The 27,138-nt window shown below is 36.8% G+C and overlaps 1 protein-coding gene across 3 annotated transcripts in view; it reads left to right on the forward strand.

Moving 5' to 3' along the window:
• Nucleotides 1–333: 333 nt before the first annotated feature.
• The window catches only part of LOC149943501 (gamma-aminobutyric acid receptor subunit alpha-6-like), an 81,534-nt gene continuing 54,729 nt past the window's right edge, over nt 334–27,138 (forward strand). For all 3 annotated transcript variants that reach the window (XM_090174891.1, XM_090174889.1, XM_090174892.1), the window contains exon 1: nt 334–981. In XM_090174891.1, coding sequence (XP_090031017.1) covers nt 800–981 — 182 coding nt within the window. In that variant the 5' untranslated portion in view covers nt 334–799. The remainder of the gene's footprint in view (nt 982–27,138) is intronic.

Here is a 27,138-nt window from a genome sequence, read left to right on the forward strand (position 1 = left end):
CTATCAAAATCGGTGGGACGGTGAAGTTTGCGAAGCGTCGCTGGCCAACTTTGATTCAACTGTCGTCGTAGCATCGTAAGGAAGTATAGAAATCAATATCATAATCCCAACAAACAACGGATCACAATGGTATAGGGAGCCGGCAGTGGAGTTGGTGTAGCCAAGTTGGTTGGCCCCTTTCCCTCCGGTCCCCAAAATTTTCGCTTCATTTCTACCCAGCAGGCGGCGCCAAAGTAGCTGTAGGTTTTTACCTCCGAAAGTCACTCTACTCTCTCTCTCTCTCTCATTCTGGATCCCCTGAAGTTGCCTTTCCCCTCAAAGCGGCCCGGGAAAAGAGAGTAGAGTTCCGAGCGATATGGCTCACGAGAGACTACGAAGGAACGCGTCGAATGAGTCGCGCCGCTTTAGTTGACTCGTTCAGAAAGCGGGAGTGAGTGAGGATTTTATAGCCGACTGTGCCTTAATGAAACTCGAAACGCGAGCTTATGCCTGAAAGCGTCTCCGCGCTGCTCAGCGGGTTCGAGGGGTCCGACGGCACGACCGAGAGCGGACTGTCTGGATTGTCCGGTAGTTGGAACTGCCTCCTCGCAGCGGGTGACCTTCGCCCCCAGCCGGATGGTCGCGTAATCTTTGAGCTGACGCGGAACCGCCAACCAGGACGACGCGCGGACAGAAGCGCGTGAAGCTATCCATTTCCGGAAAACGTCGAGAGCCGTCTTAGTAGGCGCTTCAAGAGGGTCACCGTAAACGTCTTCGCGCGACAACGTGCCATCGGACAGTCGGGTTGTGACAAAATGTGATGCGAGCTTCGAGGACTGAAACAGTTCCAACGTCCGAAGAAGGACCCTCAAAGCTATCGTCCGCGGAGAATTCGAGGAAAGGTTCGCGTCTAACTATTCGACCAGTTCACAAACTTTCCAGCCTTTTCGCGTTTGTATTTTCTTTGCTTCTCTATCTGGGTTACCTCGTTGTTCCAGCCAGGTGAGAAACCATTCTTTAAGATTCTATCTAGGCTAAGCCTACATCGCCAATATCAGATCGACAATGCTTTTCTATAAAACGTATAACGAAGTAGCGCCTACTTAGCATTCTCGCCATCCGTGAAGAGATTTATCCGCCTGTTTTCGGAGAATTGGAACGACTTCACTTTGATTTAAAGGATTCGAATGTCAATTTGGTAGTGGGACCTATTCAGATCGAAAATTTGTGGGCCAATAGAATTCTTTTATCGGAATAGTCGAGTGTCGGACGATATTAATCTTGTCCGAATGGTCCGGCACTTGATGTCGGCCCGCGAGCGACTGACCCGGTTAGGTGGCATCTACCAAAGAGCACTCGCTTAAATTATATCCCCAATGAATAGATAAAATGGAAAATAGCGCCATTTTACTACGGAATGGGACTGAAATTTATCTTTGCCATTGGTTTTATTTTGGTCAGAAAAAATCTTTTTAAACCGGGTCTCTAGTATTAGTTTGTTTGACATATCGCGTGAATTAGAAGACGCGTATTCGTTAAGTTTCGCCAATGGTTATTAATTAATTTCACTAAACCATTTACAAATAATAGCCATTCGAATTTCAAAATTAACAAGGCATCGGTTACTACCCTAAAGAGTCACGTAAATATACCTTCACCATTTTTTTCCACGCCCGCAAATTTAATAAAAGGATAATGAGTTGCAAAATCCATGTTTTTGCGTCTTTTCCTTCGCTTAATAGACTATATTTTAAAATCTGTCGGCTGTTTCGGAAAAGTTACATTCATTTATTATCGTGGAAAACGGAAGTAAGGGGAGGGGCACTTTCTTTATAAGCTGCGACCGGGCTCCCCCGCCGACCCAAACCTTCATAAATTTAAAATGACAAGGCAAAAATGAGCTAGGGGCATAGCCTTCTTAAAGGAAAGATTTTAAGTTATATGACGACCAAAAACCACGACGAATTAAAAAATGTATAACGGTGTAATAACTTGATAATAACCTTGGAAACGAAGCTTGCATTTTTAATATACTATATGGATCGTTATACTTTTAAATTTGGAAATATTTCGATTTTGTTAGAATCGTGAATGACGTTGATTGCTCGCTTGTCAACTTCTTATATTACCTAGTTGTAAACGTTACTGAAAGACCATTACGATAAAGACAAAATTTCTTGACAGTTTTGGATTGTAAATTTTGTAGGCAAATCTAACGTTATATTTATTGATTTGAATGAGTTTAATTTAAATGTTAAATTTAAACTAATTTTACTTGTATTTTAGTAATACAATTGCTTAACATTTATTTAATTATTTCAAAGTTGATCCAAAGTTGGAAATTTTGCATCGCTAACTGAAAGACAATTACGATAAAGACAAAATTACTTGACAGTTTTGGATTGCAAATTTTGTAGGCAAATCTAGCGTTATATTTATTGATTTGAATGAGTTTAATTTAAATGTTAAATTTAAACTAATTTTATTTGTATTTTAGTAATACAATTGCAAAACATTTATTTAATTATTTCAAAGTTGATCCAAAGTTGGAAATTTTGCATCGCTAACTAAATCAAGAACCTTAATTATCGGGCCCTGTGAATCGCCTCGATTATTTAAATATATGATTTAATATTTATATAGTAGTATATTTCATGGTTATTCGATTCACAGGGCCTTAATAATTTTTAATTATAGTTCGGCCGTACGCTGCGAAGTCTTTAATTCAGTATTTTCATGTAATGTTTAGGAGGAAGCATTTTTAAAACAGGCAAATTATTCCGAGTGAGTCGAGCGAGATCTTGATTATTATTTCTAAAAGGGGGAATGTGGGTTAAAAACCTGGCTCCAAAATAAAGGGATTTGAAATTCTGACGTACTTTGCTCGCGGAGTTATTTTTATAGTTCCCTTTTAAATCTTCGTGACTTACTGGCATTAAATAAAATCCCCTTTTGCGAAGATAGCATCGACTTCTAACACAGCGCCGCTTTTACGAAAGTATATCTATGTAGCGCCAGTCAATCATCAGCAGGCGCGAAGCCTTCAATCCAAGGCTATTGTTCTTCCAACAGAGTTCACCGAATGATAGCGTGCACTAACACTCTACTATTTTACTTCGAGTTTCGTATTTAGATTTCCCCGTGAATCCCCAAAGACAAGATAAAATATTTAAAACACTGACTCGTCTTACGGAGACCGATGCAAAGACGGTTCAGCGCTTGCAAGGGAAGAATTACTCGATTAAACCGACCTTTTGAACGATTTAATTACGGGTTGAAGTAAATTTTGAAGCTTTCTTGGTGCTAAAATATTTGCTTAGGATGGTTTGATCTCAGTTCGTGGAAATGGGAACCATTCCTTCACCTTAAAGTTTGAAAGATCGGCTGCCCCATGGCAAAACCATATAACCACCAAATTTTGGAAACATTAGATTTTTACGCATCAGTTTTACTAAGGCATGTACAAAAGTACTGTAAAAGTTTCAGGTAAAAGTCATAAATATTTAACTATTTATGACTTAAAAAATGGTTTTGGATTTTATAATTTTCGCATTAAAAACCACGTTAAAATCTTATAACTTAGGTTTTGAAAAAGCAAATATCTCAAAATTACGATCGTGGTGGTTAAAAGGTTTTGCCATGAGACAGCCGAGATGTCTGTCGGTATAATAAAACTAGGTTGCAGTCGCATCATTTAAGAAATATATTTTTGGCGTGATGCAACTGATATTAAAAATTCAGTACTTTCCACTGGAGCTAATTAAAGTAATTATTATTGAAGGTTCCATAGACTGGCGTGTCTTAAACTCTATCCCCGGATATCTCAAATATGAGTCGTAAATTTTAGAGCAGGAAAATATGGAATTTCCCTTCGAGTGGTAGTTTCCTCTTTCTGAAACCGAGGTTAAAATAAATTACGAAAGCTGTTAGCAGTGACCTGGGAGGCTTTTCTGTAAAAATCAAAAATTAAAAAAAAATCATGCTCCGTCAAAAATGACAATGCGCGTGTGCAGAAAAGGCTGCTATCGAAATATCAAACTATCGGTAGTATTGGTCAAATTCCAAATCGTGGAGGTCTGTAATTACGACGTTAGTGATTCTAATGAAATGCTTTGACATACGGTCAATGGTGACAATTTAAATCATGGGAACCAAAAATAAACAGGTATTTTACGTCCGCTTAAGCATTTACCCCTGTAAGACACGGGAGTCGGTTACAGGTCGGTCTTGGTCGAAAAGTCAGTTTTAGGTCCATGACCAAAAGCCGACACAAAAAGTCCTAATTTTTTTCGAATTAAAAAAATATGTACGTATTTCAGACTTTTCTTAGTCAGGGTGGCGACCGCTGTAGCACACGGGAGTCGGATACGGGTCGGTCTTTGGTCGGAAAGTCGTTTTAGGTCCATGACCGAAGCCAACCCAAAAAGTCTTAATCTTAAAAAAATATGTATGTTTTTCAGACTTTTCTTAATCAGGGTGCTCACCGAAATTTATAGTGCAATTTCCGACTTAAACAAGTTGGCAAGCCACAATATACCTCTCCTCGGAAGAATTGTCCCTAGCGGTATTAATTTTTCGAGATGACTCTTAAAGATATATCTCCGCAATTCCGAGTTATTTACTAAAACCGTAATCCCGGTTCAATCCCGCCCGGTATAAAATTTTAATTATAATTAAAATAATTGAGACGAGACAACCGAGTATAATTTATTCAGAATATTATAAATTAAGTAGTTACAACAGCGAGTTAGACGTACTAAAACAATGCACAATTGAATTTAACCCTATTTACGGTACAAGTTTATCAATTAAATATAATACGAAGCCAATTTTAATGAAAGAAATATCTACAGAGGGTATTAGTATTTTTCTCGCTTACGAAATACTTGCCGCATCTTTAACGCTCATTTTATTTCAAATTAAATATCTTAATCAGTCGAGAAAACGTTTAAAATAAATTACGAAGTAATGACGACCCAGTTTCAAACCAGACCAACATAAGTGTAAGCGCACGATGTATACAACTCGATAAAAATATTCGACTGAAAAAACGAAATAAAATACAAATAAAACGAAAGATATTTAAAATTAAAAAAACTGATCCTAATAAAACGTGAAAATACCCTCCACGTCACGCACATTCGAAATACGCAGAAGTAACGTTATACTATATCCAGTTTAAAATATTAGAGTATCAAAAAATAAAAATAACGAATAGAAACATACACAATAACCACCCAATCAATCAGACTTCAGAAACAAAACTCATAGAAAAATATTATAACGCAGTCAAGCAATCAGACTTCAGAATCAAAATAATTAATAGAAAAATATTATAACGCAGTCAAGCAATAAATTAGTTCAAATACTTAGAAATCAAGCAGTAGAAAATATAATATCAAGAAGCGCAACACCTTACCATTCACTAGTACGATTTTTCACGTTATTATAATGAAACCGGATAAGCTTTTGGGCATGACTTACGCTCTTAAAGGTTCCTCTAAGACTGGACGGTTTTGCGGGAAAAAGGAAATAAACTTAAAAAATAGTAGATACAAATATAAGACAGAAAAAACCACCAATACCAAAGATTAGACAAAAAAAGAAAGTAATCTCGATCAGTTAAAAAACACAACAAACAATATTAAATCAACATAATTTCATTCGTAAAAAAACCAGATTAGGCCTTCATAAATTCATTCATAAAAAAATTCAAGACTTTATTACCTATTATGCTTACGATGAGTGTCTTATTTTCAGTGAAGCTAAGCAGCTATCGGTGGTTCTGTGATAGAGCGTTCGACTGCCAAGCCGAATGGCCTGGGTTCGAAACCTGGGTGGCGCATTTGTTTTTAATCAATAGAGAAAACGCTAAATTAGAATTTCTTCGATGCAATAATTTCAACCAAAATTTCGTACTCTATTAAATACGCTTCCGATAAAGCTGAAGGTCTAATTTTCAATGAAGTCCCTCACAAAAACTTCCTTTAGAATTATAAAGAAAATTCTATCGAGTTGTTTATATTCTTAAAGAAGCATTTCCAATATAAATATTTTCTTTAGAGAGCTAAAGAAATGTGTTTAGAAATTTGTTCTTTAGAACGTTGTCTAAAGCCATTTCTATAGAGTTTTATACCTAATGTGATCTATAGAGAGAATTGGAAATCCGACCTTTAGAAGTGACTTTAGAACTTCATACCGTATTCATTCTTTAGAGATTTATACCGACCTACACTTTAGAAAGCGTTATAGAAATTAGTATGGAATACTTCCTATAGAAATATAAAGAGTGGTTTCGATACATATCACGAATAATGGATGTATTTGGGAGGGGGGCGCAATTTACTTTCGCCTATTCTAGAAGGGGGAGGGGGCTGACATAGTAATGTTTTGCTAATTCGACCAAGAAAGGGGGGGGGGGGTTTGCGAATACTGGCGATTTTCGACTTTTTTAAAAAATTAACTGCAATTACTGTGAACCATGTTCGTGGGGGCATGCATGCGGCAGCTCCAACCCCCCACATAGTTTTGCGCGCTCTATCGAATAGTGAGATAGGTAAATCATTTATTTAATATTAAGCACATTTTGTTTATGGTAGATTGAGATAAAAATATTTAGTGCGGATAGCATCATTTATTTTATTTAATTAATTACCTTCCAAAAAAACATACAAATCACAAATATATTGTTTTTCAGATAAATTTAAGGAAATACATTTTCTTATTGAATCATCAATTTTAAAGCAAATAGCATTTTCATTTCTTTCTACTTGTTTGAAATTTTTCAAATCGCACGTTATTCCTTGAGTAATTTGCATTGGGTTTGCAGTAGCTATTTTCAATTTGTGTCCAATTATATAAACCATTCCCGCAAGCGTGCTGTAAATGCTTTTAATTTTAATATTTAAATATTTTCCTTCAATATAAGAGATTATGTAACAATTTTCCCGACATTTACTTTTTTGATTATCTATAGCGTATAAAATGCCGTTAATTTGAAATTTAGAATGGCTACTAATATTTCCAGTTTCGACGTTTACGTTAAAGTCCCGCAGTAGTTTTGCGTCCTTTCTCCCCAAGTAAAGTTTCTGAGATTTTCCTAAAATTACGCTTTTAGAAGGAGATCTATTTGATGGAAAATAACTGTAATAGTTTGTTAAGCTTTGTAAATATTCTTCTAAACGGCGATTATTTTTAAATAGATTTTGCTCAGATATTAAAGATGGTAAAAACTGCAGAAGTAGAAATTTATTTGAAATTTGTACCTGTATTTTCTGGGTGCCATTGAATAGTTTCAAAAGATTGCCATTATTCATCTCGAAAGGGAAAGCCGAATACAACCAGAGGGGACCCCAATGCGAAACGCATTCAACTAAATGTGATAATTGATGAATATTAAATGTCATATGTGGTATTCCATAAAGCGTTTGATAGCCTTTCATAAAACAATTAATAGCAATCTGTATCTGAAATAACTCGTCGACTTTCACTGTAGGAGCGAGCAGAGTGTGAAAAATATGTATAAGAATTAACCAATTCTGGTAAAATTCTCTTTTTAAAATTCCCTTTAATACGAATGGAGAGTAAAAAAGGGCCCAATTGCGCCATTCCGAAGCTTTCCAAAAAGCTCGCTTTGTAAAGGAGCGAGGTTTTCTAGAAAACTCTTTGGGAACTTTAATCGAAAGAAGGCGGTCATCCAGATCAGATATTTTATTACCTAAATAGAAATCTCGGGTGTGAGACGAGCTATCGAGCCACATATTTGTCGTGGTTTTCACAATACCTTGAGAAAAACAATGCATGTAATCAACTACTACGTCCTGACATATATCAAAATAATTCAGAAAAAGCAAAGCCGATGGCCCTTTTATTCCCCTAGATGCTTGTCCTGTTTCAGTTGCTTTAATGGCGTCCTGTGTAACAAGTGTCGGTGGTTCTGTGGTAGAACGTCCGCCTGCCAATTAGGAGGTCACGGGTTCAAATCCCGCCCGATGCGATCGCAAATTGATACTAAGACGAATACCGTAAACAATTGGTGGAAACCCTGCCATTGGACGTTGAGAGGTTGCCGTAACACTCAGCACTCGGTCCGTCCCAAAAGTCAATAAGAAGGAGTTGGAGAATACGCATAACAAACGTAGCGACGGTGGGCGTTAACGAAAAAAAACTCAACGCAATCGCAAATTTATCCGTTAACGCTTACCGTCACACGGTGGTTTTGCCAACCTTTAAACTGCTAAAACGGTTGTTCGACTGCGTACGCAGTGATTACCCATTGCCCCGAAAATGCGAACGCGTTCGCAGGCCACACACACACCCACAGACGGACACGCTGGTTGTATAACCCCTCCTAGGGGACTGTTTTCTGATAATTGAGATTTTGGGCATCTTATGGGTTTCATGAACAAAACATTTTACAAATAATACTGTGCTAACTTTTTTAATACGTATATAGATAAACGATTAAATCGATAAAATTAACTGTGCTAGATTGTCCTATTTTGTTTACTTTTAAATACAATTTATGGAAAAAGTTCTATGCATTGTCAAATTGCTTTACTTTAATCGTGTGCAAGATTAAAAAAAACGAGCTGGCGAACGCCGTGATCGAAGAAATGATTAAAAATCTTTCTCTTCACAGCTTTCGACTGACTTATTTTTCTTTAATTCTTAAACACCACTCGTCTGGTTCTAACACCTTTAAGTAATTTTTGGGTCGAAATTAAGACTTATTACCAAGTCGGCCCACCGATGTTTCGGAATACATACGACGAACATTTAGAGTCGGCAGAAGTCGAACATACGACGTCGGGCCGACCCTAAATCAAGTAGGACATTTAGACCATAAATAGTGCAGTGGGCCAACGTCCACCCGACTCCGCGAATTACGTCTGCAGCCGACGTCGGCCCGATTTCGATTTGCTACAATGGTATTTTATGATTTGACTAAAATGCCGGATATAGCGTAGCATACTGCCACTTCTTAAAATTGAACTTACACAATCGATAGTTTGATATTTAGATATTCACCCCTTCTCCATATGCGCATTGCCATTTTTGACGGATCGATACTATTTGGTCATTTTTACAGGGTTCATACAACTCATGGAAACCCGATAGACAATTTCCCACTGATATTTCCCTTATTTTTCCAGTTGCAAGATAACCACAATCAAAACTAAGATTAATAGAGTAGCTCATTTCATAAAGTTAAAAATTATTATTTGTGCAAAAAGGTACAGGGTTGCCACAGTTTTTTCACAATCAAATTCCTTGACGTTTCCAGATTTTCCCTGACTTCTTTTGGGCCAAGATTTTGGTTTTTTTAACCTATATTTTAGTAAAAGTTTCCTATTTGCAACCGAAATTAAATTCCCTGACATTTCCCTGATTTTTATACCCATATTCAAATTCCCTGATTTTTCCAGGAATTCCAGGTTTTCCATGTACTGTGGCAACCCTGAGGTAGATACATTAGGTATAAGAAAACTTATTGATGTAAATTTGTACTCTTTACGGAAAGCATTCTGAACCCACAAAAATTTCTCTGATTTTTTCTGAAAAAATTAGAATTTCCTTGATATATCCCTGAATTCTTTGTCGACAATCGAATTCCCTGATATTTCTTGGTTTACAATTAGGTTTTCCAGGGCTGTATGAACCCTGTTTTTAATTTTTACAGTATAGCCATCCTGTACAAACATCACAGCACACGGTACACGAGTGTTCCGCGAAGTTTACCATGAAAAGTTCTCCTATGCAGTTTATAAATAGCAATTTATGAATGAATTAATTAAATGAGCAGTTACAAAGTAATTATAAACATGTAACTTCCCATTTCATTTATTAAAAGGGTTTTCCCCGAGTTTTTCTGTTTCCTCTTTCCATAAAACGCTAACGGTAATAGTTAATTTTCATGTTCGCTCGCGTGGCATGAAGGGCTTGCCACCACCCTCCTACGCATTGTAACCCGGTCACTTGATTTCAAAAGGCATTGAAAGTCGCTAACTGACTTGCGCCTAAGGTGGTGCCTTGGGTAATAGCCTAGCTAATTATTATTATTATTCATTAAATTTTAGATCTACAACATTAAAGGTAAAGCGCATTTGCATTTAAGGATCACTGTCGATTTTGAATTTTGTTTATCTTATAGATAAATGTTTATTTACTTTGAAAAGGTATTTGATGAAGTGGGAAAAACTCGAACTGCTTCCGACATTTTTGGTGTCGTATTTCGATTAAACATTAAGCAAGTTCAATTTTGTCATACTGGAGGTTGAACGTGGTGCATATTTTACAGGCACGGCAAGAGAGGAGGGGGGGGGGGGCATTACAAATGACCGAGCCCGTGCAGCCTAGGGGCCCAAGTGTAACGGAATTTATATTTTACCGGGGCTAGGGTCCCCTCTCGGTTGCCCTGATCTTTTCTTTTATGAGAAAACGTTTCCTCCGCGGCTCTGCCATGGATTTTGCAGTATACTTTTGACTAGTTTACCGTCTGGAAATGGCGTCTACAATGTCGCCCACAACCTTCGCACGGAAATCTTACATTATTTCGAAGCTAGCGCTGGAGTTTCCAACTTTTCTCACGCGCGTACCGGGTTCGTTTTGAAGGCGCGCCGAGTCGGAGAGCGACCGTTAACAAACTTCGAGAACATTTCCGCTACAAATAAGCAGCTTCTTAATGTATGACTGTTTTCTTTACGGAAAGTTGACTAGTTTATCTTCTTTATCAATTGTTTTTTCCTGTCTTCTCTAGCTGCGAGCGGCACTTCTTCGCGATTGCGCAAATATCCTCGTGTATAGAGGAACGATTTATCAGCGTGTGATTAACTGTTCCGCTCTCCGCTTTCGCCTTATTCGTTTGTACACAGAAAATTGCTCGTGAAATCTGTCGAGCAGTAAACCTATACGGTATTATTTGTTGAAGGTTGTTGGCTTGTTTGGGATGTTTTTTACGTCTCATGAACCTGACCCCAGACTGCAATATTTACGCCCGCGTCTGTTTGATTACGGAAATGTCGGATTATTTATCAAATTTATAGTTTAACACTAATATCAATCTGTCCACGAAAGTTAGAGGATGTCTAATATAAAATGTTCGGAATTATCGGTAAAGCCTCAGTCCTTAGGCAATCCAATTGGCCTTTCTATAGAGTAACATTGGCCTTCTTGTTTAGATGTGTCGGTCACGTCACTCGTAGCATCTAGGAGCAACAAACACAGCACCCCACACAAGGAGAACGCAACCCGTCAAAAGTCGTGGATTTCCTTGTGTACATTTTTCATTGGTTAGACGCTTTAGCGCCTGCTGCCGTCGGAAGGGGAAAATTTGGGAATTGTCTTCCTCCTTTCCGTAAAACGCTCAGTCCAATGAAATTTGTACACACCACCGCGTTAGCGTGTTTTAAAGGCTAGCTGCATTCTCCTTGTGTTTGTTGCTCCTAGCTAGCATTAACTCTATTTATTTCTTATTCAACTTGTTAAAAATGTCCATCCGCGAGTCTTGATATTTTAGCGTAAATGGGCTCGAGCGATTTCACGCGTGCTCCCTGAAATAAAATAATCCACGAGCCTTTTACGTTAAAATATTGAAGAGCGCGTGGAACATTTTAACAAATTGAACATGACATGAATTAAAATTCGACGAGTCGCTCTTTCTATAAAGATCTAACCTTCAAAACTGAACTGAACTCCTGCGTATCTCGTAATGAACACGGCACATTGAAAACCAGTTCGGCAAGCGTAATGACTTTATAGAAAGGCTTATTAAGCTTACAATGTTTGAATATCCCCAAATTTGTAAGGTTTCAAAATGACCAGTGTCTTATAATTTGACTAAGAATATGCAATATGCTTTTCTATGAGCCAGCAGCTGTCCAGTACCTCTTTCTGTCTTGTGTGTGTGTGTGTTTTTTTTAAAATAAACCAAAGTTTTTTTAAACTTTGCTAAATTTTCCCCAATTTTTTGTACATTTTCTTACCAAAACACTACGAAACTTGGCTTAAATATTTGATCTTAATCGAAACTATAACTAAATCTTCGAATCTGGCAAGAAATTGGTAATATTCAAAACTGAAAATAAATCTACAACAACACATTTGAAAGCGATACTGTTGTTCTATAGTTGAAAACTGACTAATTATAATCGACTAGGTACAGATAAAGTATCTTAACTTGTGTTTTTCTTTAAAGTCTTTAGCAAAGATGTTAAAGGGAGTCAAAGACGTGTAAGCCCTTTAAGTATAGTCACAGAAAATTTAATTTTTTAATATGGGCATATATTTTTGGTACTTTATTTTTAACTTAAATTTCATTTTAGTTAATAAAGAACCGTATGTACTGTTAAAAATTAACACAAGCGAAAATATTGTTGAAAGGTAATATAAACTAGTGTTTAAATATAACCTGGTTTAATGCAAGAAAAACTGGTTTTTTTTTTAGAAAAAGCCTGGTTTTTTTCCAGCCCTGCTTTCAATTTTCTAATTTTTCTAAAATAGTTTTCTATTGCAGCCACTGATGGTCGAAATATATGAAAAATAGAACCAAAGGTTTTCTAATGTTTTGAAATAACTACCTTCACATTTTAGGGTGTAGTGCGGGCATATTTACCTGCACTTTAGACCCATAGAAAGTAGTGGTACTTTCAATTTCTACTATGATACTATAATTTATTTTTATTTCCACCGGTACTCTAAATTCACAAATTTATATATTCACTTTACCGGCCTCTTCGGCGAAATTGTTTGCCTTCTATTTTTTCATACCTTATCTAATATTGTATAGTGCGTACTATTCTCAATGGCGCTTCTTTGAAATTTATGCAACTTTTATCCTTTACCCTCTGGAGAAATGTGTGAAAACAAAATGTAGATATTTATCCGCGTGTTCTTCCGCATTTTATCTACTCGAAAATATGCTCGGTAATCCTAAAATAAACTCTAAAGGCAGTTATAGAACTCCATTTATGGCTGTAAAATTGCCGGCGTTAAAATAGATTTTTTATATAAGCTACTTTTATATAACAACCGGAAATCTATTATATTTATACCCGGCCCGTAGCCAAGGGGGGGCATTCAAAAATAAATGTTGCCCCCTCAAATGAAATTTTTATTTTCCCCCACCTGCCCCCTCAATTTAATCCATTCCCACTCAAAGAATATTCTCTACCCCTTCATCTTCAGAAAGCAAAGTTTTCTTGTTGTTGAACACCAAAAACATTTCCCGGCGCCACTTATGTTAATTTTCGAAATTAGCTAGTAACGAAAAAAATGTGCCCCCTCACCAAAAGCTAATGCCCCCTTAACGAAATTTTTCGGGCTACGGGCCTGGCCCTAAATGGGTCGGAGTGCGCAATAAATGGTGGCTTTACCGGGGAGTTGGGGTCCGGCTCTTGTAACCCATAAGGGCGGTGGCGCACTGGGGGATGTTAGCTCTGATCAAATGGTCCTATCTCCACCTCCGACTTCGGTCAGGTTTGGGCTGGATACTGAGCTTCGGCTCAGGCTAACGGAGAGGGTCCATGCAAACTGGCCGCCTCGGCGGATTGGGTAGCCTGCTGTGGGGCGGCGGGCCTCCATATGCGGGCACGGCGGTCCTGTTTCCCGGCCTTTTGGGACAACACCGGGATCTCCGGTGCCAGCTGTGCCGGGTTACTTGGACTGCTGTGTGCCCGTCGTTCCCCTTTAGGAGCTCTCTCCAAAGGGTTTGACTCCTTACCTGTGTAGGTAGGGTGTCGGCTAGAGTTGCTACAGCATCCATTCTTAATCCCACTGCTGTGTGCGAAGTGGGGATTGGTCCACCCATTGCTGCACCTTCTGCTGGGATGAGTGGCTTGCGTCAAAGGTGCGACCATCCGTAGTAGGGTACTACTACCCATGCTGGATTTGTCACCTGTCCGGGCTAGGTGGACGCTGGCGTAGGGCACTATGATGATAGGCCTCCGGTGGTATGGTCTCTGTTACTAGGTACACCGGGCTATAAATTCTGACACACTGGCTACGGGCCTGATTTATGCTGTTCTGAAGCAAGGTTAAGGCAGATAATGATTTTACTATTACATGTTCAGCAACCTATGAAATCTAACAATCAATAAGATATTTATTAGCATTTAAATAAACGACGTAAATACAAATGTTCGATTCGAAATTAAAAACATTGCTCGTCATTAATAACTATTAGCCGTAGAGTTTCTGTTCAAAGAGCAGATATAGCCTCTGCTTCGTGATTTAGCTAGCTTCCCTTTAAGCTGGGAAAAGACCAGATGCGTGGTTTTTGTTCCGCAAAACACGAGGTGAACAGTTAAATTAATTCATGATTGTTATAATACATGTGTGTACATATTGACTTTGTTTCGTGGCTACACTGAGAGAAAAATATTCGGTAGAATTTCATGGAACTCCTGGACGCACAATAGCCAGGAATGTTCTATATTTTTTACAGAAAGTTTCGTAAATATCTTTTACTTGAGATTCCTGTAATTTATACAAATAGCTCATAGTCAAATTTTCAACCAGAATCATTGTATTGTATACAACTGAAATAATAATTAACATTTCTAACACGCCTGTAAATTTTACGGAATTTACATTTAAAAACTGCGTGAATATAGCCAGGAAATATTATATATTTGATTTGTTCTTACTACCCTTTTTTGAAATAAATTTATGTACAATTAACATTTCCGTTATTAATTTTTAACCAATAAGGTACTTTAATTGTAAAAAGTATTCAACACATTTGCTAAATATATACCGATAAGCTCCAGCAGAACTACAATCCAAAGCAAGAAACATAAACACGTGAACAACATAGTAATGCAACTCCTTAGCTCGGAATCCAGACACGTATTAAACTTAGTTCAAACCACAAACACTAACGCGATGAATTTTCATTTAAATGTATAAACATTAATTTGTTTTAATTTGATGGGTAAATAAAAATATGACTCAATTGGTGCTTTTACGAGATGTCACTAAAAATCTTTTCTTCATATTAGTTGATTTACAACAAATAATTAATTTTTATGGATTATTACTGTTTGCTAGCAATTCAACTTCGACCACAATAACTACAGGAACTATTTGTATTTTAAATACCTTAAAACGTCTTCATTTTTTACTGTAAATACATAGTAATATGTATTGAGCAAATATGTACATATATAACATTTCTACCATAGAAACTACATGGCTGTCCTTTATTACAAATATCTGAAAAAAACCTCTAATTTTTACTATAAACAAATAGTAATATGTACTGAAAATTTATGTATATATTAATATTCAACGATAAATACTACATGAAGCCCCTGTATTTTAAATACCTAAAAACATCCTGTAATTTATATTGTAAATATTTCTTGAATATAGTAATTTAAACAGTACAGTACTGTATTTAAAAAAATACAGAACGGATGCTGTAAAATATTTCTGTAAATTCTACAGTTTTTTCTCTCAGTGTATTCGTGAATGCAGACATTGAATTTGCAAAATTTATCCCAGATTCCTGGAGTCATCCCGGCTTTTTCCATTTTGATAATGAAGTGGAGAAAATTTTGCAAGATTTGAAATATGTAGATTTGATGGCGAAACTCTACTCATATACCGATAATAATTTTTAAGCGAAACTATTGTATACATCAAGAACGCATAGATTTAACTAAGAACTATGTACGATAACATTGTCCGATGCTGCCATGATGCTTCTCAGAATGGAAACGCCCTAAGCATCTGTCTACAGCGCCATCTGGAAATTGCAATAGTGGGATATTTTCTCCCAGCTCTGATTCAAAGTTAAATAATGGGAAGATATTTTTTATTATAATTATAAAATAATAACAATAAATAATAATAATAAATTATAATTTAAAGACTCCAATGTCCACGACTATATGAAAATGTATGCACTAAAGCACGCCTTCAATTCCCTTGGTTTGAGAAAAATAATTTCATGGTGCCAGCATTTCATATATTCATAGTTCTTAGTTATATTTCTATGGGTTCTTGTATACATAGAAATAACGGTATAGCATTGATTGCGTTAATTAAATTTATAATGATGTTAGATTTTATAAAATACTGATACCAGTGATTTTACGTGGTCATTTTTGAAACTTGATTCCAGTTTCCTACAATCATCCACACTTTTGAGAATAAAGTAGCTAGGATTTAGGCAAATTTTAAAAACGTCGATATTCATGCGCTTTCAATTTTGAAGCGAACCATTGTATACAGTACAATAACGAAATCTCATCGATTGTGTTAATATTTCATTTATAATATTTCGATATTTTGAAAATACTTTATTCACGTAGGCTATATATAACTATGTAAATATTTCTGTAATCAGTTTATATTTTTATACGAACCTTTGTATATAGCGAAGGATCGATCTGTCTTTGATTGTGCTAATATTCCACTTACAATATTGCAATATTTAGAAAAATACCTAGGTCAGCGGTTTTCAACCATTAATTTTCGCGAAACCCTTCGTTATCAGAATTAAAACACGCGGAAACCCTGAAAATTTAGAAATTAAATATTATCGAAGGGGTCGGTGGGCAAAGCCCCCCGCGTTTGGAAAACCAATTTTGGATAGCCAAAACGCTCCAGATTTAAAAATTGTGATTTTTTTAATTACAAAGAAATAATAATATTTATTATTATTTATAAACATAATTTATTAATCAAAATATCACTAGATTAGAAATTTGTTATTTGGGTTTTTAAACTTTTTTTTTTATGTTTCCGCAGAAAACCACTGAGAGGTCATCTGAGCTATATGTAAATAAAATCGATCTACCGGATGGCGATTTAGAAAATAGCGAATAAAAGAAGGAAATGGTATTTTACTTAGTATAAATAGTTGCAAACGAACAACCATCCATGATGGTAATGTTACCGCACGTGGTTCCAAATGGTGACTACTACATTTTGACCCGAAACACAGTCTTTACTATAACCTTAACCTTTTATACCAAAAGTTTGTACTCCTTTTGGGTAGCTCCAAAAATAGAACGGAACACGTAATTCGATACCAAGCTCGCAGTCTACCGGAATCTTTTCTTAGTCACTATTAACCTTCATTAATAACGACTTAAGGTTTATTCCGCGTCTTATTGCCGCGCGCGCATTTGACCCGTATAGGCGTTCGGCAGTGAAAATAACCTCGTCTTTTATTATAAGGTACTAGAAGACCTCCTATTCAAGCCCTTTTCTCCGTGACTGATCTCATTTTCCGAAATAAAGCACGAACTCCGCAATAAAAATGTATTTCCAGCCCATTTTAACTTGAAAGCGTGCGAGTTAAACACGTCGGCCTATTTTCGAGACTAAATTCCGGCAGAGTTAGAAGCGCGGGCCCCTCCTTTTTAACACTTCCAAGTTATGCAACGCGATCTCGAAAAGCGAATTGACTACAGGCTTCTCGGGGAAGTTCGCTCGAAGGCGCAAAGAGGGGTGAAACCCGCGCTCGATATAAAAGACCTGCCGGGAGACTTTGGATTCCCTTATAACTTCTTTTCTGGGTTTTCGACCGCGCTTCGTCGGATGATATTGTTTTGAGGGGTGTAAAATGGTTCCGAAGACCGTTATAAGGGAACGTGGCGCTACGGACTGTAAAAGTTACTGCCACGAAACGAATCTGGAAAATTTGATAAATCGATAAGGCTTTTCAGTGACGTTTGAAGAACTTTCTTCCGTAAAAAAAGAGCTACTCTGGGACCCCCTTTTTCCTTCAAGATTGATTAACTATACCAGACATACATGGCACCGGACGGTAGGCCTACTTTGTTCCAATGTAAAGGTAGACGAGGAATTTCCAGTTCAGACCTATTTTTGCTCTTCTTTTTATTAACCCTACCATTACCACCGGGATATACTCGGTAGCAATCTTAGAATGGAAACACTCTAATAGAGAAATCGCTTTTTAATATTACGCGATTGATTTTATTTATTGAGAGAATACGTGTACAGTGATACACAGAAGCTATATTCACTTGCATTAGAAATTCTACAAATAATTATTGATAACATGTTCGCCACAAATAATTATTGGTAATATGTTCTCTACAAGTATTGATAATCTATTATCTACAAATAAGTATTGGTAATCTGTTCTCTACAAGTATTGATAATCTGTTCTCTACAAATAAGTATTAATAATTGTACTAGAATTGTTATAATATCTGTTTTTTCAAATCTATATTCAGGAAGGCTATTCTGTAAATATAAAAAATGACAAAAAAATTCCGATCCGTCAAAAATGACACTGCTATCGATAGAATTGGTCAAATTCGAAATCGTTTGCGGTCTGTATAATGCCGACGTAAGTGATATTAATGAAATGCTTCGACGTACGGTCGATGGTGCCAATCTAAGTCTTGGGCACCAAAAATAAACAAGTATTTTACGTCGTCTTAAGCATTTATTTTATGATTTGACTAAAATACCGGATAAAGCGTAACATACAAACACAGCACCCCACACAAGGAGAACGCAACTCGTCAAAAGTCATGCATTTTCTTGTGTGCAGTTTTCATTGGTTAGACGCTTTAGCACCTGCTGCCGTCGGAAGAGTGAAAATCGGAAATTGTCTTTCCCCTTTCCGTAAAACGTTCAGTGAAAAGGCTCGTACAATGAAATTTGTACACAACACTGAGTTAGCGTGTTTAAAGGCTAGCTGCGGTCTGTTTGTTGCTCCTAGCTGCCACCACTTAAAACTGAACTTACACAAAATTAATCGATAGTTTGATATTTCGATATCCGCCCCTAATTCACATGCGCGTTGCGATTTTTGACGGATCGAGATTTTTTTGGTCATTTTTGATTTTTACAGAATAGCCTTCCTGAATATAGATTTGAAAATAGCACAGACTAAATTCATTGTATAAGCCGTCATTATAAATGTGTCATTTTAGAAAAATATTTTGAAGCCCAAACAATATATTTTCGCGTAATATATAATGGTGTCACCCATTTCTTGTTGCTTTCAAGATATTAATAAGATTTTTCATTTGCATTTCTCAATCCTAAACATGGATAGTGTAGTGTAGTGTAGTGTTCGGTTTTCAGCATTTATGACTGAAATCGCCGTATTAACTTAGAAGTTAGAACAGTACATTACCGTACTCTAATCCGAGTATGAGACCAGAAATTGCGATATAATGAAGAGAGTACTCATCGTAGTGAAATTCTAAAACCACCAACAGATTCCTGACATTTCAACCATTCAAACTTACACCATTTCAACCTATTTTTGGTTTTAATTTTAATTATTTATTCATAAAATTAAAGGATATTATTTTTACGCCCACACGTAAAAATCTCGGAATAGCCGAGACAGTAGTTGGGGCAGCGAGAGCAAAAGGTCAAGTAATTTCTACATCCTCGTGTAAGACGTTTGAGGATATCCGGAACCGCTACTCTATTCATACCACGAAAATAAGTTACGTACTTCGATGGCCTTCTGAAAAACCGTAACTTTAATGAAGAGATGCGAATAGGAAAAGTTACTTTATTAAGAGCGAAAACGTGTCGAAAGTCGTTCCGGTACACCTTTGCCATTTGACAAGGTCTGAAGGCAGGAGGAAATTTGCAGCGTCGAAGACACGCCACTAATAACAGAAAAAACTGATTACCAAGCAGAAACTATTTACCCGAATTCTTGGTGGCAATACCAAAGAAATATTTATATAAATAGTCCGAGTTCCATTCGCTATAAGCTAGGCCTTATCAACTCCCCGCTTTCGTCGTTCTTTCCCCATAGCCTCTGGATGCCAAGAAATGAACCTTGGGTACACGAATTGCAAACATAGTTCGCTCGGCAGCCACTGTAAAAGAAAAAGCCACAATTAGATTCTTTATTCTCCGACTGCAATTTATACTCGCCTCGACCAGGCCCACCCCAACCCCTGGAACCTCTAGTCTGTACCCCAACGGATGGGCCCTCTTTCCGGTCAATCCCAGTACGGATTTCGAGCGAGACAAACCTTCTTTCGGTACTCCGCTTTTGCATACTTTAGCGGTGCATACTCTCAGAAATGTTCCAAAGTTTGCCACCCTACCTGAATTTTCCATTGTCTTAATCGTGCTAAATGACAATTCTCGACTACGCAATCTCTAACAAGTACATACGCCAGGAATGCGGTCTTTGGGCCTCTTAACTTGACTATTTTAGGGTTTGCGCCCGTTCGTTGTCGTCCGTACGAAGTTAATACAATATACTTAGTATATAGCTGTAGTTGTTTCTCTAAAAGTGCGAGACGATTTCGGTAGATTATACACATTGTAACTTTTAATTTCTACCATTTCATTATCTATATTAATATAGCTTTAGCTTTGACAAAGTTCTAAATTATATCTCAAGATTCTAAAGCTAAGAGTACTTCCGGTTAGTATAATGGACGAGGCCTAGAGCATAACATAACTTCAAGTTAATGGGCCTTAAGTATACACACGGCATATATCCTCTTCTATATTTTTTATGGTTAGTCTTTTGGAAATAATGGAGTAAAGAATTAATATATGGATTTAATCGATCGGAAAATTAGAGAATAAACGTTTTCGTCCCTCTGAAGGGGTTGCAGTTGGGAGTGAATTATATTATAGTGCTCTTTCCCTGTTGAGTGTAGGTAATGGAAATTTCAAATGATTTGATCTAAATCGTGACATTGAACGTTTTATATAAATTTAACGATTTTAAACGATAAATAGTGTCTTTAACATTACAATATACACGTGGAAAATCGGAATGCCAAAACGGGTCGACACTGAGCTTTTGTTATCGCGGGATGACGTCGAAGAGATTAATTACCTGTGCGTGGACCAGGACCCGAAATTTACCCCTTTTTGAAATCTTTTCGTCAGTGCTGCTTTCTCCGGGTGACATCCCAATGACGCGTTAAAATTGCGTTACAGCTCTGTTCTTTTCACCAGGTCATATCTTTTAATTGAACCCAGGGGCTAAAATAAGGATTTTTAAGAACTGCCCAAAAAATAACATACAAACTAAACCCTCAAAACATAATTTCAATGAGCTATAAAAGCACCGAATTCAGAATTTGTAGCAGACGAATATTTTAACAAAATTATGAGAGAAAAAAGTGCTGTAAATAAGTAACTTTGTTCAGCATGGCTGAGTTTGTCGATTTGTACCGGAAAGACCCATCAATCACGACATCTCCCACGAGGTAATTAGGTGTTTTAAATTTTCATACTGCAAAAACGTTGTTTTGGAACTGTCCAAAAATGGCAGAGATAACCACTATTTTAGGCCCTGATTGTACCCATGCTCAAACCACTGGGAACTGAAAGTTGCCACGTGCACTTTTGCTATTACAGTAGGAGCATCTTGATTCTCTGTCGGGTACAGCAGAGTTTTTTTCTTTTATGGGCGCAGAAATGCGTGAGTTTTAAACTCGCGTGTCCCGCACATAGGAAACAAAAGGAATTGGCTGTGTACATGCGGCGCGCACATCCTCACGTTCTTTGGCATCTCTTCTTTCTTTCTGTGCCTGCCGGAGATTCTCCCGTCGCTGGTTCCTCTTACGTTCCACGGGAAAGACGAAGAGTATAAAAAGGAAGTGAAAAAGACTCGAAACCTTTCTCTTTTTAACCGTTTGAGAGGTTCGCGCCTGTAGCCCTCGCTCTCGCGTGGTTCGTCTATTTTAGCTCAGTCTCAAAAAAGGGTCTCTACTCGAAAAAGAGAGTTTTTACCTCGAATCTGTCGTTATACTTTCGGGACTCTTATCGAAATCTGCGTGTGACACGGAGCGCTTCTTTACTTTTCTTTAGATTACATCGCTTTCGTACCGTAGTCGAGCCAATGGCCAGCTAACACGCGGGGACGAAGGCGGCGACGGGGTTGAGTCTGTGACCACCGCTCGGAAGGCAATTGTCTCTTCAGCCTGCGGAGGCTCTTGTTCTAAGCGGGATAAGCATCGTACTGAAGTCGCGAATTTTAGGGTAGTAAATAACAAGGTATCATTTGTTACGGATTAACGAGGGGTTTTCCGTAAGCGACGCTCCTTGTCTTGCAGATTGAGGTACTCGTGTTCATGTTTTAGTGTTGCGCTTAAAACGACACTTTTACGTTTGTACTTTGACATATATTGGATGTTGGGAACAAATATACGGACGAAATGGTCTTTCAGTTCGTCGTTAGTTTCGGGTTACCTTTATAAGTAGTTACGTAAGCTTATAATTATCTTTCGCGTAAGTGTGTTAGAGAAGTGCGTTATCTTCATCGTGTTAGAGAACCATTTCTTCAGACTAAGTCATAAGGTCTAATACGTGCTCTTTGCTTCGTGATCATAGTGAGTCTGGCTGATTTTAAGTTGAGCATTGTTCTCGCTAGAGGCGCTTATCTTTTCGGGTACGACGTCAATTCTACGTCACTCTACATACCAAACATAGTTATCAAAAATACTTCAACTGACTGATACTCTTACGGAACATGAAGACTTATGGTAGTTTCGACCGTATGTTACTTTGTATGTAGTCCATATTGCTAGAAACGTTTATATTTTTATACGCGTTTATTTCCAAAATTTAATTTTAAATTGTATGAAAATAATAAAAGTGCCTTTAATTTCAACTTTTCACCAGTGTTTACTTTTGAATTTCCGTTGTTTAAGTTTCATTAAAATTCTTGGTCTAAAAATGTAGAGCAAAATATATACGGGTTTTCTTTTACTTCTTTTGAATAAAGTCCGCGTTATTAATTAATAACATAAGTATTTAATAAATTTCATAAGTATGACATTTAGAGGACTAGTCTCTGCATGGGTGATGTCATTAGAAAAACAAGATCTCCCTTTACGGAAGATATACTACGAGAACCATAAATAAATTAAATAGATTATAAAATGTTATAGTCAGGGCTGATTTAAATAAATGGGTTTCAACTTTTTCTTAAGCAGGAGTATGTATTATTTTCTATTTAAATTTGATCCGTAATTGAAATTTGGTAACTTAAGTTAAATATTGGCCAAATCTTCGGACAAATTGCAGAGTTGAATTTTTGAGAGCACTTTTATATAATCTTAATACATAATTAATTTTTAGTTAATATTTTCCATGGATAATCTTAAAGCGTTCAATATTTTAATATATAATGTATGATAATACATGATGATAATTTTACCTAGGACCTTTTATGAAGGGAGTTGCCTAACCTTTAATTCTGTAATAGCATAAGTAACATAATAACAATAGTATGACAATTAAAGAGATTAACTGATTTTCATAGTTATTGCGTAATCAAGATGTTTTCTCAGCACACAGCCCTCTAGTGTCTAAAATATGCGAGACTTCCGCTAAGCCGAAATACCTGGTTTCCAATAAATAGGCGGAATATTAGGCTAAAATGATAAAAATTAAAAAAGTTTTTCACGGCGCCACGAGCTCATGTTTTTTTATCACGCATGATTCGCACGCGGGCTTCAAAACAAAGCCAAAGCCCCTCGCGACTCCAGAACGTGCTCTCCGATATTAAGCTTAAATTTTTATCAAAACATAGTCATCCAAAACGGTAAGTCGCGAGTCCAAGTCACAGCTTGAAGAGAGTATCAGAGCCGAAAACAGGTTCGGTTAGAAAATTAGCATTAAAGCAATAGGAAGTGTCATATTTATTGTTATTATGTTACTTATGGTTATAGGTTGTATAGCTCTAAATGCAATGTGAACTTAGATTTTGACCTTTTTTTAGCCATAAACCAAGAGCGCGTGGAAGAACTATGAAAATATTAATTAATATGAAGTTAATAATTAACTGGCACCTAGGAGCAACAAACACAACGAGAACGCAGCTAGCCTTTAAACACGCAAACGAAGGGTTGTGTACGAATTTCATTGGACGAGTATCACGAGCCTTTACGCTGAACGTTTTACGGGTGGGGGGAAGACAATTTCCGAATTTTCCCCTTCCGACGGCAGCAGGCGCTAAAGCGTCTAGCCAATGAAAAACGTACACAAGAAAATCCACGAGTTTTGACGGGTTGTGTTCTCCTTGTGTGGGGTGCTGTGTTTGTTGCTCCTAGCTGGCACCGTCTAGTGCATATATTTTCATATAGTCTTATAAAATGGGAGTTTATAAATCATAATTAATTAGTATTAGTTATTGTTATTATCACTATTGCTATAATTATAAATCATAATACTTCATTCAGGTAATGCAATTTAAAAAATATCTGCCCATTTTAGAATTTTAAAAGTATCCCACTTTTGAATTTTGCAGATGGCGTTACAGACAGATATTTTAGGGCGTTTCCATTCTGAGTAGTATAACATCATCGTAGCAGGGGGGAAATATTATCGAACATAGTTCTAAGTTTCTTCAATGCGTTTTTGTTAAGACCAAATAAAATTTAGCCCAGTTGCAATTTTTCCAAAGTGGAGTCGTGAAGTTCTTGGACTATCCGGTATTTCATGAAAACTTCAGCCTCGTATATGACGGGGGCGCGAGGGGATAACCAGTTCCCCCAAACGCATACTTGGGCATCCACAACCCAACTGACAAAAAACCGATGGCGGGTAAAACAATCAAAACGAACAAAGAGGTACTATGAAAGAAAGAAAAAACGATGGTGGGTAAAACAATAAAAAAGTTCCAAAACAATATTTGCTGCACCAAAAATAATTAAAGCATCCAAGAATACCGGGGCTGGATACGGGCTCTAGCTGTTACATGTTTCTCACCTGTATTATTTATTTAAAATGATTTAGAAATCCGAGTATAGAGATTCTAGCGAAAACATCTGTATTCCGTCCCTCGTGGGCCCTACTGCACCGTAGTTTAAGGGAGTCGAAAGGTAATCGATGTTCCAAAGCGGTCGATAACTCAACTCTGATTTTTCCGTCTTTCCCCTCTGCCGGGGTTCTATGGTGGTTTTTATTTTTAAACCATTCGCCAACATCCTAAGCCCATAATGACGACAAAAGTTTGCTCTCTTTAAATCATAAATAACTACTTTCGATTTTTAGTGTATATCCGCAGATCCCATATTTCACGCGCCGCTCCGTTCTCTTCAGGGCGCTCTTTTATTAAAGAATGCGAACAAGAATGCCGTTTCTTGATACCCTTGTTTCACCATGCACCAAGAATCTAAGGGGACTCACTGTTTCCGATATTTTGACACGGTAAGCGTGGCCTATATCGGAAGGCTTACTGAGGTTCATCAGCCACTTGGAGAATCTTAGTTTGGGCTTATAGGCGCCCCTGTAGCAAATTAGAGTCGGCCCGACGTCGGCAAACGGTACTAAACACTAAAGTCGGCCGTAGGTCGGCCGACCTTTGGATTTAGGGTCGAAATGTCCTAGGGGTAAAAGGGTCGGCCGACTACAGAACGTCGACTCTTTACCGCCTTTTAATAGACCTAAGAACCGACTCCGAAACGACGTCGGGCTGACTTTATATTAATGCTTATTTCCGGCCCAAAACTGATCTAAGTATTAGATGCCGTGTTTTTTTTAATACAAATAAGTTTGAAGAAAAAAGTGAATAAAAAATATCTCAGAAAATCATCAAATAGTCAGAAAATAATTAAAATATCCCCTTTTCCTAAATACATATGGTCTGTTTCCTAAAGTGAATGTCGAATCCAATAATGTAATCTTTTTTGTTTAATTCTAAATATGTAACAAATTGAAGGTTAACATAAATATTTTCATGTGCTCATTTGAGAAACGAACAGGGGCGACGTCAGAAAATATTTATGTTAACCTTCAATTTGTTACATATTTAGAATTAAACGAAAAATATTACTTCTAGGAACTATAGATGGCGACAAAACCCGTTAACATTTAATATTTTAAATGGCTTGGTGAGATGTTTAGATATTCCTCAATTTCTGTGAAAACGTCTTTGGTGAATATCTTTTGAACCAATGCGTCGATTTGAATAATTCCAACACTTTCTAAATATAAATCAACCCCGGAGAACACGAAAATCGAGTTTTAAATGACCTGAGATCAAAAATAAAAAAGAAAAAGTTGACACCCCCTCTTTTAGGCCAAAATAGGCCAAATTATAAGTATATCCAGAAAATGATTTTTGCCAATTTGTAGCTAAACATTTTATTAATATATTACCGATGTCCGCTTCGACTTGATGCAACTATACAAGAAATGACGGGCGAAAATGTTCGAAATATCCCACGGGCAAAGACTTTTTGAACAGAGTGTACAATGGATTCCAAAGTATTTGATTAAAAAACCTCATATGTGGCTTACTGGTTATTTTTACATAACACAATGGTTAATTACCTTTACTTAAACTTTTAAACAACCAATTTCAAAAATACAAAAAGGTCTAAAACTTACTAAGCCTCATCATTTAACCGACAACAACGGCGCCATTTTGTCAAAATTGAACGTGAACGCTCCAGTTTCTCTACGAAACTACGTCGGAAATCGACTTCAGCGACGCCAAGTATGCCCACAATGAACTAAAATTAACCGCGATTTTCCTGAACAGTGATTTCCGCGAGGGGCAGATCACTTCCTTGATTAACGACGCACCCCTCAAACGAATAAATCCGATTTAATCGTGATTATTTTGATTAAATTCAATTTAATCACGATTAAGTTGATTAAATCACGTTTAATCATGATTAGAATGTTTAAATCTAATTTAATCATGATTAAATGATCAAATCTGATTAAAATGATTAAATCCTGATTAAAATGATTAAATCCTGATTAAAAAATTATATCGTGATTGGTATGATTAAATCGTACTTTAGTTTTGATTTTAATGATACATTCTCGATTCAACCGATTATATTGATTAAATCGTGATTAAAATGATTATATCGTGATTAAAATGATTAAATCGTGATTAAAATGATTAAATCGTGATTAAAATGATTAAATCTAATTAAAATGATTAAATCTGTTAAAATGATTAAATCTGTTAAAATGATTAAATCCTGATTAAAAAGATAAGATCATGATTAGAATGATTAAATCTCTTTTAAATCGTGATTATATTTTCTAATCTTGATTAGACTTTTTAATCTTGATTACCCTGATTTAATCACGATTACCCTGATTTAATCATTTTACTATGATTAAGACGCACCCAAAATGGAAGTAACCTGCCCCTCGGATTTCCCTTAAATTCTTGGTTCATGGTTTCGCCGAACCGCGTTTACGATG

Source organism: Leiobunum rupestre, chromosome 5, assembly GCF_980474605.1.
Source record: "Leiobunum rupestre chromosome 5, qqLeiRupe1.1.hap1, whole genome shotgun sequence".
Classification (NCBI taxonomy): Eukaryota; Metazoa; Arthropoda; class Arachnida; order Opiliones; family Sclerosomatidae; genus Leiobunum; species Leiobunum rupestre.